The sequence below is a fragment of the Drosophila busckii genome, chromosome 2R (assembly GCF_011750605.1).
Source record: "Drosophila busckii strain San Diego stock center, stock number 13000-0081.31 chromosome 2R, ASM1175060v1, whole genome shotgun sequence".
Lineage (NCBI taxonomy): Eukaryota > Metazoa > Arthropoda > Insecta > Diptera > Drosophilidae > Drosophila > Drosophila busckii.
Genome location: NC_046605.1, coordinates 8,812,577 through 8,825,987, shown reverse-complemented (window position 1 = coordinate 8,825,987; position 13,411 = coordinate 8,812,577). Strand labels below are relative to the sequence as shown.

The 13,411-nt window shown below is 38.5% G+C and overlaps 3 protein-coding genes across 3 annotated transcripts; all 3 read left to right on the top strand.

Moving 5' to 3' along the window:
* Window positions 1–353: 353 nt before the first annotated feature.
* Window positions 354–1,548, top strand: LOC108594814 (odorant receptor 59a). Its single transcript, XM_017979953.1, has 2 exons — window positions 354–1,075; window positions 1,134–1,548. Exons 1-2 carry the CDS (start codon window positions 354–356, stop codon window positions 1,546–1,548), a joined length of 1,137 nt encoding a protein of 378 aa, XP_017835442.1.
* A 768-nt stretch (window positions 1,549–2,316) lies between these two features.
* On the top strand, window positions 2,317–3,528 carry LOC108594815 (odorant receptor 59a). The gene is made up of 2 exons (XM_017979954.1): window positions 2,317–3,056; window positions 3,114–3,528. Exons 1-2 carry the CDS (start codon window positions 2,317–2,319, stop codon window positions 3,526–3,528), a joined length of 1,155 nt encoding a protein of 384 aa, XP_017835443.1.
* A 1,696-nt stretch (window positions 3,529–5,224) lies between these two features.
* On the top strand, window positions 5,225–7,341 carry LOC108594821 (odorant receptor 59a). Its single transcript, XM_033293316.1, is given in 4 exon segments — window positions 5,225–5,416; window positions 5,419–5,470; window positions 6,342–6,918; window positions 6,978–7,341. Coding segments are annotated over 4 exon segments (1,185 nt in total).
* The last annotated feature ends 6,070 nt before the right edge of the window (window positions 7,342–13,411 follow it).

Here is a 13,411-nt window from a genome sequence, read left to right as displayed (position 1 = left end):
AAAATTCGCACTTGAGAAACAATTTTAAAGTTTTTGCTAGCTAATTATTATATACAAATTGCAATTGTATCACGATTCTTTAACCTTTAAAATGCTGTAATTCCTTTTAACTATATTTGCTACCAAATTGCTTTATTATAGCATCAAGTATTATACTTGATTATTACATTAGTAAAAATGTGGGCGTAAATTCTTGAATCATAAGAAATTTAATAACATGAAAATTGGTTGAGCTGCCTAATTTAGTTCACCCGCCATAATTTATTCAAGCAGCATTTAAGCTAATTACCTAATTAGAACCCAACAACTTAGGTATAAGAGACAGAGCACTTCCCCAGGGACAACCCAAAGCTATGTCGAGCGTTATCAACAGTGCAAGTTTCATTGGCAGTCACTGGAGGGTGTGGACAGTAGTAGGAGCTGCCCCATATACACAGTTCAGCTGGCAAGGACTTTATTGCATCTACGCCATATCAATCAATCTGCTGGTGACGCTTTGCTTTCCACTGCACCTGGGCGCCAAACTCTTCAGCAATGCAGCCATAATAGATGATCTTAAGAATCTTACGAACTTTGTAGCGACGATATCCTGCTCGCTTAAGATAATCTTCTATGCGTATAATCTGCAGCAAGTGCGACACATGGAGCAGCTGCTGGCAATTTTGGACACACGCATTCAGGGCTCGGCACAACGCCAGATTTATAATCAAATGTGCAAGCAGCTGCGAAGCTTAATCATTATATTTGCATGTGTTTGTGTGCTCGTCAGCGCTTCTGCAGAACTGAGCTTTGTATTTCAAGCGGAGCGCAAGCTTTTGTATCCTGGCTGGTTTCCCTTCGATTGGCAGCACTCTACACTGAAATTTTACGCCGCACACGTTTATCAAATTGGCGGCATTAGCTTGCAAATTGCACAAAACTATGCGAGCGATTCCTTTCCCGTTGTTCTCTTTTGTTTAACATCAGCGCACATTCAAATGCTTTACAAGCGCATTGAACAGTTGGGCGTGGGGTCAGAGCTGGAGGTGGAAACTGAACTGGAAGCCTGCATCACAGATCACAAACATTTGTTAGAGTAAGTAATAGACTTTATCTTAGAGTCAGCAACGCTGTAATTTGCTTTCACTTTACAGACTTTTCGCAACACTCGAGTCCTTAATATCCTGGCCAGTGTTCATACAGTTTGGCGCTTCCGCACTCAATATCTGCATTAGCATTGCCGCCATGCTCTTTTTTGTTACCGAACCAATGGCCCGCGTATCTTTCTTCTTCTACGCTCTGGCCATGCCCATGCAAATCTTTCCAACCTGTTACTATGCAACCGATGCAGTGCTTTGGTTTGGCAAGCTGCACTATGCGGCCTTTAGCTGCAACTGGCTGACGCAGCAACGCAGCTTCAAGTGCAAGCTGATGCTGTTCGTGGAGCGCTCCTTGAGGAACGATCCCGCTAAGGCTGGTGGAATGGTGGGCATTCATGTGAACGCCATATTCGGCACTCTAAAACTCGCTTATTCGCTGTTTACTCTCATTCTACGAATGCAAAAATAGTTATCATACTTTAAATCTTTTATCTCTTTTTATTTAACCAACTGTTATCATAACAATTTTTTAATTAAAATTAGAATTTGTAATCAATAAATGTACTTTGAATTAAGTTCTCATATATTTCGTATCACAGTTTGCTTTTGATAAAATGTATTAAATAATACTTCAGACCACAAGCAACCAATAAAAGAAATTTATAAAATATTTTTAAATTGCTTAAAACAAAAATTATTGTTAATCAGCTTAAAGAACTGAACGTGAATTACAGCAGTTCGTTATTCAAAAAGAAACTAAATTGGTTCCGACTGATAAAAACATTTTCTAATCCGCACTAGTAATAGCTTAATAATTCTTATCTAAATTCATGGCTGACAAGACCTTAGCTTACTGTCTATATATATATGAAATAAATGTATACAATGATTGTCATATAATTGACACCATAAAGAATATTTAAAACAAATGGCTATATCATATTTTCTTATTGTAAGAGCTTTTAATAGTTTAAGACTTGCAAGAAATTCTTTTACATTTTCTTTAAAATAGAATGCATCAGCAATTATCTATGCTTGCATTTAAACCTAAATAATATATTATTTTAAATATAGCTGTAAATTGCTTTATTTCTATGAATCGGCTGCCCAACTTCACACCCCGGCTATAATTTATTCAAACAGCATTTAAGTTAATTACCCAATTAGAGTCTGAACTAGCTATAAAACCCAGAATACTTGGCCCAGACGCCAGTCATAGCTACAACACACTGCGAATATGTCGAGTGCTATACACAGTGCCAGTTTCATTAGCGCCCATTGGTTTATGTGGCAACTACTGGGCGCTGCCTACACCCAAGTCAGCTGGCATGGATTCTATTGGTTCTATGCCCTGCTGATCAATCTGCTGGTGACGCTCTACTATCCACTGCACTTGGGAGTGAAGGTCTTCAGCAATGCAACTATAAAAGATGATATTATAAACCTCACCACGTTTGTGGTTACGCTATCCTGCTCGCTAAAGATTCTCATCTACTCGTATAATCTACAGAAAGTGCGACAGATGGAGCATTTGTTGGCCACATTGGACTCACGAGTCAAGGGAGCAGCTCAGCGGCATATTTATGATCAGCTCAGCAAGCAGCTGAGAAATATTCTTTATGTATTCATTGCTCTGTATTTGCCTGTGGCCGTCTTTGCGGAAATGTCGTTTGTATTCCAAGAGGAACGCAAGCTGTTGTATCCTGGCTGGTTTCCCTATAATTGGTACAATTCGACGCTTAATTTTTATTTAACGCATGTCTATCAAATTGTTGGCATTTTCATACAAATCGCACAAAACTACGTCAGCGATTGCTTTCCAGCAGTTATGCTCTGCCTGATATCGGCGCATACGAAGATGCTCTATAAGCGCATGGAGGACATTGGCGTCAGCTTGAAATCCGATGCAGAGTTGCAGCCACAATTAGCGGAGACTGAACTGGAAGCCTGCATTACAGATCACAAGCAATTGCTGGAGTAAGTCACACACCTTGAGCCCAAGCCAGCAACTAAGCTGCTTAATTTACTTCACAGACTGTTCGATTTAATGGAGTCCTTCATGTCCTGGCCCATGCTCATACAGTTTGCAGCATCGGCGCTCAATATTTGCATCAGCATTGCTGGCATGTTATTCTTCGTCACCGAGCCCATGGCTCGCGCATATTTCTTCTTCTACGCTCTGGCCATGCCAATGCAAATCTTTCCCATCTGTTACTACGGCACCGACACTGTCGTTTGGTTTGGCAAGCTGCACTATGCGGCTTTTAGCTGCAATTGGCTGACGCAGCGGCGCAGCTTCAAGCGCAAGCTGATGCTGTTCGTGGAACGCTCGTTGAGGCACAATGCGGCCAGAGCAGGTGGCATGATACGCATACATGTGGACGCTTTCTTTGGAACACTCAAGTTCGCCTATTCCCTGTTTACGATTTTACTACGCATGCGAAAATAATTGGAAACTCAAAGCTATGCAGAAATTATTTTAGAAGTCTTGAATCAATTGCAAATTATTTTGAGTTTATTTTGCAAATAAAAATTCAGCTTGCATTTAATTGTTTATTAATATCTTTATACATATCTTAAGTACAATTTATAGAGCTATGTTTATTGGTACTATTGCTTTAAATAAAAGCTACCAACTTGCATATTTGTGGTTTATTATTAGTCGCATATTAAAGGCATCTGAGCCGCTTGCTTTGGCTTTCACAAATCTGTAAATCGCCTTTTAATTTTCTAAGTTCTTAATGTCATGCGTCATTTCCTTGACATTTTATAGATTGTAACATTAATTATTAATTACAAGTAACCTTAAGCAGCTCGAAACTAGAACTAGCACGTGGATGCAAATTGTGAGAAAAAATATATTATTCCAAATGTAGGCGTAAATTGTTAGACCCTGTACTTAGAAACTATACAAGAGGCTTTTCAGAGATTAGACTGCACAAAACCGTCTGTATTACTGCATAAGCAGCTAGATTTAAGCCACTATAAGGACTGATTGATATGCAGATCAAGTTAGCTTGAAGTGCCTGCTTAAGCATATCATAATGTCGGCTGTGACCGACTGTTAGCAATTGAATTCAATAATATGAGAATTGGCAAAGCTGCAGTACGTTTACCCACGCACTTGCACTTAAGCCGATGACCTTGATTCTGACTAGTATAAAGTCAGGCTAATTGCCAGGCGCAGCCCAAAGTTATAACAATCTTCAATCATGTCGAGCGATATTGACAGTAAAAGTTTCATTAGCGTTTATTGGCGTGTATGGAAAGTATTTGGCGCTGCATATTTACGGAAGTCAACAGTCATGGATTTATTTGATCTATGTTATAGTTTTGCATCTGCTTGTGACGATTTACAATCCTTTCCACATGGGCGTCATGCTCTTTAACAATGATACAATAACCGATGACATCAAAAATCTAACCTCATTCATAGCCACTTTTGGCTTGCATCGCTAAAATTGCTCATCTGCTTGTATAATCTGCAGAAAGTTCGATGCACATGGAACGCCTGCTCATTTAAGTCATTGGACTCACGCGTTCAAGGCACTGCCCAACTGAACATTTATAATCAGCTCAGGAAGCAGCTGAGAAATTTGATCTTTGCTATTCATTGGTCATGTTACTTGCCTGTGGGCTTAACTTCAGAATTGTCGTTTATCTTCCAAGAGCGAACGCAAGCTGTTGTACCCTGGCTGGTTTCCTTATGATTGGCACAACTCTACACTAGCAATTTTTATTTGACAAATACTTTTCAATTATCTGCAATGAGTTTTGCATTATTACAAACTTATGCGAATGATTCTATGCCCGCTGTTTTGCTCTGTATTACATTAATGCATATTAAAATGCTCTTATAAGCGCATTGAAGTTATTGGAGTGGGTTCGAGGTTGCAGTCAAAGTTAGACCAACAGCTGGCGGAAACCGAACTGGAAAACTGCATCACAGATCATAAAATTTGCTGGAGTAAGTGAAGCAGAAGCTTAATTAAAGAACAACTGAAGCAAATTTCTCAATTCACTTCACAGACTATTTCCAAACGGTTGAGTCCTTTATATCCTGGCCAATGCTCGTACAATTTGTCGTATCAGGTCTCAATATTTGCATTGGCATTGCTGCATTGCTCCTTTTTGTCACAGAGCCCATGGCACGTGCATATTTCTTCTTCTACGCTCTGGCAATGCCAATGCAAATCTTTCCAACCTGTTACTACGCAACTGATGTTGTCCTTTGGTTTGGCAAACTGCACTATGCGGCCTTTAGTTGCAACTGGGTGACGCAGTCGCGCAGCTTCAAGCGCAAGATGATGCTGTTTGTGGAGCGCTCGTTGAAGAACCAGTTCAAGCTGTGGCAGGTGGCATGATTCCCATACACGTGGACGCCTTTTTTGGTACAGTGAAATTTGCCTATTCGCTGTTTACACTCATGCTACAGTTGCGAAAGTAATTGAAATACAAAATAAGTGACTTTAACCAGAAATTATTTGATTGGTTTTAAATTTTTTTGTTGTGAAACTAAAGCGACTTCTTAAAAAATAACTATATTTGAAAGTATCTTAACTTAGTCTTGAAACTGAAATTTTATTAGCAGCTGTCAGAAAGAAACTTATTTTATAATCAAATATATATAAATACAATTAAATCGAATCAATGCTTGATATCAAAACTAAAACAAATGATAAATGATAAAATACCCAAGCATTTTGGCACTAAGTAAAGAAATACAAGGCAGCACTTTATAATCCTAAGATAATAAAGTTAAAATTAATATACATATGTACTTAGAGCGGGACGTTATCGAGAGCTTAGCTTATGGATTGGTGCATGAATTTTTAAAAAGATGTCGTAGTCAATGCTAATTGTTTGATAAATTAAATTATTATCGTATTTAGTACGAAATATAGTAAAAAGTTGTCTGCGGCCAGCATTAATGATTGCCGATTTTATTTTTAATAATTCAGGAGCATGAGAATTGGCAAAGCTGCTGACCTTAGCCCATGCAGCGCCATTTAATTTAATAACCTCATTAGAGCTTGGCCTATGGCATAAAAGCCAGACTACTTGCCAACTACAGCGCAAAGCTATAGCAAACTTCTGCCATGTCGAGCGGCATCAACAGTGCAAGTTTCATCAGCGGTCATTGGAAGGTGTGGAAAATAGTTGGCGCTGCTTACACTGAAGTGAAGTGTCCTGGCATTTATTGGATATATGCCATACTTCTGCATGTGCTTGTGACGATTTACAATCCATTTCATATGTCAGTCGAGCTCTTCAGCCAAGCTACTGTAACAGATAAAATCAGAAATATAACCAGCTTTATTGGCACCTTGGCGTGCTCGCTAAAAATTCTCATCTTCTCGTACAATCTGCAGAAGGTTCGACACATGGAGCATTTGTTGGAATTATTGGACTCACGCATCAAAGGATCGGCGCAACTGAGCATTTATAATCAGCTCAGTAGGCAGCTGAGAAATATAATCTATGTATTCATATGCATGTATTTGCCTGTGGGCATTTCTTCAGAAATGTCCTTTATATTTCAAGAGGAACGCAAGCTTTTGTACCCCGGCTGGTTTCCTTACGATTGGCACAACTCGACGCTCAATTTTAATTTAACAAATATTTATCAATTTGCTGCAATGACTTTTGCAATACTAGAAAGTTATGTGAATGACTCTATTCCCGCTGTTATGCTATGCCTTATATCAGCGCATACCAAAATGCTGTATAAGCGCATTGCAGATATTGGCACGACTTTGAAATCCGATACAGAGTTGGAGCAGCAACTGGCGGAAACTGAACTGGAAGCCTGCATTACAGATCACAAACATTTGCTGGAGTAAGTAAGAGCGTTGAGCACTTAAGAACTCAAACTTTTTTACTCTTTCGTTTTGGCAGATTGTTTCAAACGGTTGAGTCCTTTATATCCTGGCCAATGTTCATACAGTTTGTAGCATCAGCTCTCAATATTTGCATTAGCATTGCTGCATTGCTCTTTTTCGTCACAGAGCCAATGGCACGTGCATATTTCTTCTTCTACGCTCTGGCAATGCCAATGCAAATCTTTCTCACCTGTTACTATGGAACGGACTCTGTACTTTGGTTTGGCAAACTGCCGTATGCGGCCTTTAGTTGCAATTGGGTGACGCAGTCGCGCAGCTTCAAGCGCAAGCTGATGCTGTTTGTGGAGCGCTCGTTGAAGAACAGTGAGCTGTTGCAGGGTGGCATGAGTCATACACGTGACGCTTTTTTGGTACAGTGAAATTTGCCTATTCGCTGTTTACCCTCATGCTACAGTTGCGAAAGTAATTGAGAAACACAGAAGTGAAAAGTCAACGAATCGGGCAATGAACAGTGAAGCTTCAAAATTATTGTAATTCATATATCAGTTTAGATTTTTAGCTATGCAAAGTTCTTTGTTGTAACTTGTTACTCACTTTAATTTTTATAAATTCTGTAGCATTTTTAGTGCTTTTCACACTGTGCGGGAGGGTCAACTAGTAAAATTAATTTGAATAAAGTGCAGCTGGAAGCAGCGGAAGCAAACTCTAATGCGAAATGTTTGACGTTGTGGTGCATCCGCTCGCTAAGCGAGTCCAACTGTGGCGGTAATTGATTTGAAAGTTGCTTTTGTGCTGGGGCGCACAGAGCATAAATAATACGCATACGCCACGTGGCAGAGCAAAGCAGTCCACAAGCTAATTGAAGCTGTCATGTAAATTTCCATGCTGTTACTGCTTGTTGCTTTTGGCTGGCCATTTGATTTTTTATTTATTTGCACAACGCTAAGACATTAAAAGACTTTTGCCGGACTTTGGTGCTGGGACTAATGCGCTTAAGTCGGCACTAAGTCATGTTGAATCTGGGCCCAAAGCCCAACAGCAGGCAAGCGTCTAAAATAAGAAGGCAGCACACACACACACACACAGATACACACAACTAACAATTTATAGCGCATGGTCAAGCCAAAGGCAAGCAAATCGATTTTGATTTTGATGTTGTTGTTGTTGCTCCGGTTGCTGTTGGGCAGCACTAAGTTGATTTGAATTTATAACATGCATGCTTAGAAGCTGCTGGCAAATCAAGCTTATTTGTGCGTATGCAAAGCACGTAACAGTAAAGTAGAGACTCTTTCTCTTTCTATCTGGCTTGCTCTCTTACTTACACACACAGAGTTATGAGCAGTGTGCGCTTTATTTTTAATCAAGCACTTTTTAGTGCAAGCAACAAATTAGCAACAAACAGACTCAGCTGTTTTTATAAGCATAAGCATCATCACTACTAAGTCAGCAACTTTAACTGTAGCTGTGCAAAAAAAATAAAATAAATGCGTAAGCCTGAGCACAGCCGACATTACGAGACCCGTTGCATAAAAGCAAGTTTAGCATTTATGTTAATAATACAAAGAAATAAAACTATCTATGCAGCAACTCGATCTCACGAGCTGCATTGCAATCAATCAGCTACAAACTTCTTATGAATTCTTTTTAAGAAAACACACATATTGACTGTTAACTTTAAGTTACTACAAATGAATGAATTCTGCATAAAATGAAGAATTGAATACAAAGAAAATTCGATTTTTTTCTGGCTTGCTCACCGAGGTGTGCAAATTTAAACGTTGAACACCAATTGAAGAATTTAAGTAAATACAACATTCAAATAAAATTAAACTAATTTTATTTAACATAAACTAAATGATTATCTGTTTTGCATAAACCAAAACAAAAGAGCTGTGCCTGCTTCAGTTTATTTTGATGTGCTACATGAATTAGTGTTAATATTTTTGCCTCTGCCAATTGGAAGCATTAAGCCTTGTCGTAAGTCTGAAATGATGAATTTGAACAAACTGATATTTCTTTTATATTAATACAATTATTCATAAAATCTATATATGCATATATTTATACCAAAGTCTAGCCAACTTTGCGACAGAGCTACGTACGAAACGATTCCACAGACACACGACTATATCGAATTCTATTTTTTATTTGACATTTGACTAACTTTAAAGACGCTTTGTGCTTTTTCATATACCGGGTCTACGAAAACAAGTTACATTTACCAAAGTCCAGCCAAAGTCATTTTATTTAGTTGGGTAAAAAGTAAAACTTGTACAACTTGAGTTGCCTTTGCTGTTGCCGTTGCCGTTGCTACGTGCAATTGCTACGTTCTCAGGCACAATTGCTCTTGGCTGCTGCTTGCCTGACTGCAATTGGTTGTTAAGGCAAACTGTTAATACACTTGCTGCAAGTGCCACAAGTGGCTGTTCAGCTGATGAGTTGCTACGTGCAGCAACAGGTAAAGTACACTTGTGTGTGTGTGTTTCGAGCAAAAAAAGAAAATGGGGGAAAAAGTAAGCAGTAAGCAGTAAGCCGTAGCATGTGTAATTTATTTGGCTTTAAATTAAATTAGCAACTGCTGTTGCTATAAATCACATTGCCTACAGGCTTACCCAAAATAGTTTAACAAACTTTTAGGCGAAATTAATAGTTTCCTTTTTGCAGCGTTGTCAAATTTCTTGGCAAATACACAACTATGCAGTTATACGCGTCGAAAAGTTTTTGTCAACGGCTTAGCTTAGCATTCCATAGACGAAAGTTTAAGTGTCCTTGGGCGGACTTGGTCATGTACTCAAGTAAATTACTAGCTAGAAAATATTTAACCGCAGACACACACACACACACACACACACACATTTATGCAAAAGCATATAAAACGGCAAATTTTACAAGCGGCATAAGAAAGTCACTTAACGTAGCCGTTGGCGAAAATAGCGAATGGCACATTATGTGGCAAGTGAAAGTTAATTTCTAAGTCGTATGCTAGACTAAAAATACAGACACACACACAGTCACACACACGTACATGCGTACAGCTGGCTTGAGGGCGCCAGTGAAAACATTTACCTAAACTATGCCATTAACATGCAAAACTTTTGCGGTACTTGCCAAAGCGACAGACAGCTTCTCAGCCTGGTTAAGCCGTCGCCCAAGACATGGCCTACAGTACCAAAGATTGGCTGTGTGTGTGTGTGTGTGTGTGTGTGGCACGTAAATACTTCTGCCTGCAAAAACTTGTGCGAATTAACAACAAAAGTTCGCCCTGTGACGAAAAACTCTAAACTTTCGTCTAAAATAACTGAAATCTGCTGCTCCTGCTGCTGCTGCTGCTGCTGCTGACAACTGACAATAACAGCTCAGTCTGATCTCAGTTTAGCTATGGCAGCAAAAATACAAAAAAAAAAAAAAAGCAAACCCACAAAAGCTGCCAAAACCAGTGCCAAATGTCAAACAATTTCTGACACGCCCCCTCTTCAAGGGCGTGCGTGCGTATTTAAAAACGCCCAGCGTTCCATTACGTCCACTTAATAGCTGCAAAAAGTTTTCCTGTACTTAGCCAGAGCACAGGGCTGCATAAATTTATGCTGTTTCATGGCTTCTATACCAGCCAGCTGAGCATAACTTTAAATGAACTACTGCCAGGTAAACTGCTGTAGGGAAATTTAAATAAATATTTCATATTTTCTAGCAGCGTTGGTTTTTATTAAAAATGTTCAGCTAGGGATTTTCGAAAGTTAGAAAGTTAGTCAGGCAAATGTTACTTAAATTAGATTTATATTCAATAATTTTATTATAGTTACTTCGGATATAGTTATCATGATAATAAACTTATATTTTTTTATAAAATTATGATTACAAGTTAATCAAAAACAAATAAGCATAAGGCTATATGTTTTATTTGATGAAATTATAAGAATTGAAATAAATTCATTGCTATGCAAATTTTTGAATAAAACTTATAACTAGCTCGCTAATTAGTCTAAATTTTCACATATTACATTCGTTTTAAAAACTTTTTTCAAATATTTCCACGCTTGTAACACACGTTTAAATTCTTTTAATTGTATAGACTTAAGCCCTGGTATATTAAAGCCACCCCGTTATCATAAGCTATAACCGCAGAAGTTGCATAAAAGCGAGTGGGGCAAGCATAATGGCCAGCTAAAGAGCCATCCAAATGTAGTCCAACAAGCGAGTATAACTCATTATGGCTAATGAGCGTTATTTGTGCCTGAGCGCATAACAAACTCAATTTTGCATAAGGCTTGACTTCGCCTCAAAAGGTCGAAATTAGTTTGACTTGACAACTTAGCCGTCAACACCCCACAATTCGCCCACACACACATAGAGAGAGAGAGAGAGAGAGAGAGAGACAGTGAGACAGACAAGCAAACGCACACTTGTGGCAAATGAATGTCAACTTTGTCTTTGCTCGAGCAGGATTACGACTACTGGCTCGGTGTCTACTGGCAAACATAATTACGTCTCACACTTGAGGCGCTTGTTAGCTAAGAGCTGGGCAAGTGAGCAGCAGCAGCGACAGCGACAGCAGCAGCAACTGCAAAAAAAAACTGCAGAGAGACAAAAGTTTTGCCAACAGATTTACACAATGTTTTGAGTTAAACGATTGCAATAAATTTGTTGCTTTAATGTGCTGATTACGACTGCGAGTGCATTTAACTTTAATCACATGTAACAACAAGTGCCGACGCCCAGAGCCCAAGCACAAGCCCAAGCCCCAGCCTAACGCGCACTGAGAAACAATAAACGTGCCCCAAAAGGCATCTGCGTATGCAAATGTCAATAACAAATACGCAGCGCGAATGTAAAGAAAATAAAATGTAAAGAAACGTAAATATAAACATACGGTCTGCTTACATTGCGTATACGTCGGCAAAAGGCGTTGAGCATACGCCGCGTATGTCGCTCCCATATGGGGGCAATTATTATACGTATAAGCATACAGCCCAAGGGGGGGCGGGCTCGGCATTCGGGGCGTGACCGTTGACGCATTCGCTACAATTGAAAATTCTCAAATGCCTGCCAAACGATGACAAGCAGTTCTCGTTTCACTGATGAAGATTCAAACGCTGCGGGTGTCGAACTGATGCTGGCTTATATGGATTTGACGCGCTTGCTAAGCGCACACACAAACAAACAGCCGCACACACACACACACACACACGCGTACATGAGCAATGAAATTGATAACGTGTGATTTAATGTGTTTTTAACGCGTTTTAATGCGCTTGCCAGTTAAATGAGGCGTGTCTTTGCCTACACACGCTCTAAGCCCCGACAGACATTGCTTACGCATAAATCAAAAGCAATTTTTAATTTTCCCCTCCAACGCACTATGGGGAATTCAAACCGAATATGTTGCCGAAAACCTTTTTCTCAGCGTTATATTAAATTGACATTGATGCCAATTCATTTGCAATACATTAATATGTTTAGAAATTCTTAAAATAGCTTTCATTTGTTAACCCATGCAAGCGTAAATCGTAGAATTTGTTACAATATTAACACAAAGTACTTAAAAATTGTAGAATTGATCTAATTCATTGCGCTCTTTGCAACTTTATGGAAGAAGATAGACCATCTACTATTTGATTTTGGTGTTAAACTGTTTGAATATAATTATATGGTTATAGTAAATGGAAGAAAGCTTATTTAAAATTAGCTATCAGCTCTGAGCTATGCAAATAATTTTGCTTTATTTCTGTTTATTTTGTATGACAGCTATGTAAATCAAAGTGAATTAAATTTATTTACATACTATTTATATTGATAAATATTTTAACATAAACATTTTGATGCAGCTAATACGTTTAGCAATGTTTTTTGCATTACACTAAATAGGGCGTATTCTTTTATGCCACGCCCATTTACCAAATCTATTGCTTAAGCCACAAAACCAGTTGATTTCCCCATTGTGCAGCGATTCAATTAATCAGCCCCCAAAGTATGCAACGCAAAATGTCAAATAGCAGCAGCTTAGCAGGCAGCAGCAATTCTCAAATAGTAGTAGCTTATTTTGAAAAAAGCAGTAGCTTGAATTTCAATACCACATGCTCCTAAAAAAAATGCTTTAAAATATTTGGTATTAAATTGATATGAGCAATGCAATAAATAAATTCGCACAAATTACAAACAATAAATTCTGATTACATTTCATATAAATTTTTTGTTCAATTCTTCTTTTGCGCAACAAAAGTTTTGTGAAATTTCAATGCAAACAATTTAACATATGCGCCTAACCCATCATAAACATGATTATGTGCACGTTCGAGTGGATCGCTCTTAGGCTGAATTTTCATATAAACCGTAAAATATACGCTTTGTGGTTTTATTGTGCATTTATTTTTGTGTCTGTCTGTGTGTGCCAATGGCAGCACTTATTTTGCTAAATAAAACATAAAATGTGCAACATAGTAGACTAAATTACAAACAATTGTTTATGGCACTCAAATGCACACACACAAAATT

Excerpts from the sequence above, each read along its gene's own strand:
- LOC108594814 (XM_017979953.1), top strand. The coding sequence starts at position 354 with ATGTCGAGCGTTATCAACAGTGCAAGTTTCATTGGCAGTCACTGGAGG. Across the intron at positions 1,076-1,133 it reads GATCACAAACATTTGTTAGA|ACTTTTCGCAACACTCGAGT; the intron begins GTAAGTAATAGA and ends TTCACTTTACAG.
- LOC108594815 (XM_017979954.1), top strand. The coding sequence starts at position 2,317 with ATGTCGAGTGCTATACACAGTGCCAGTTTCATTAGCGCCCATTGGTTT. Across the intron at positions 3,057-3,113 it reads GATCACAAGCAATTGCTGGA|ACTGTTCGATTTAATGGAGT; the intron begins GTAAGTCACACA and ends TTTACTTCACAG.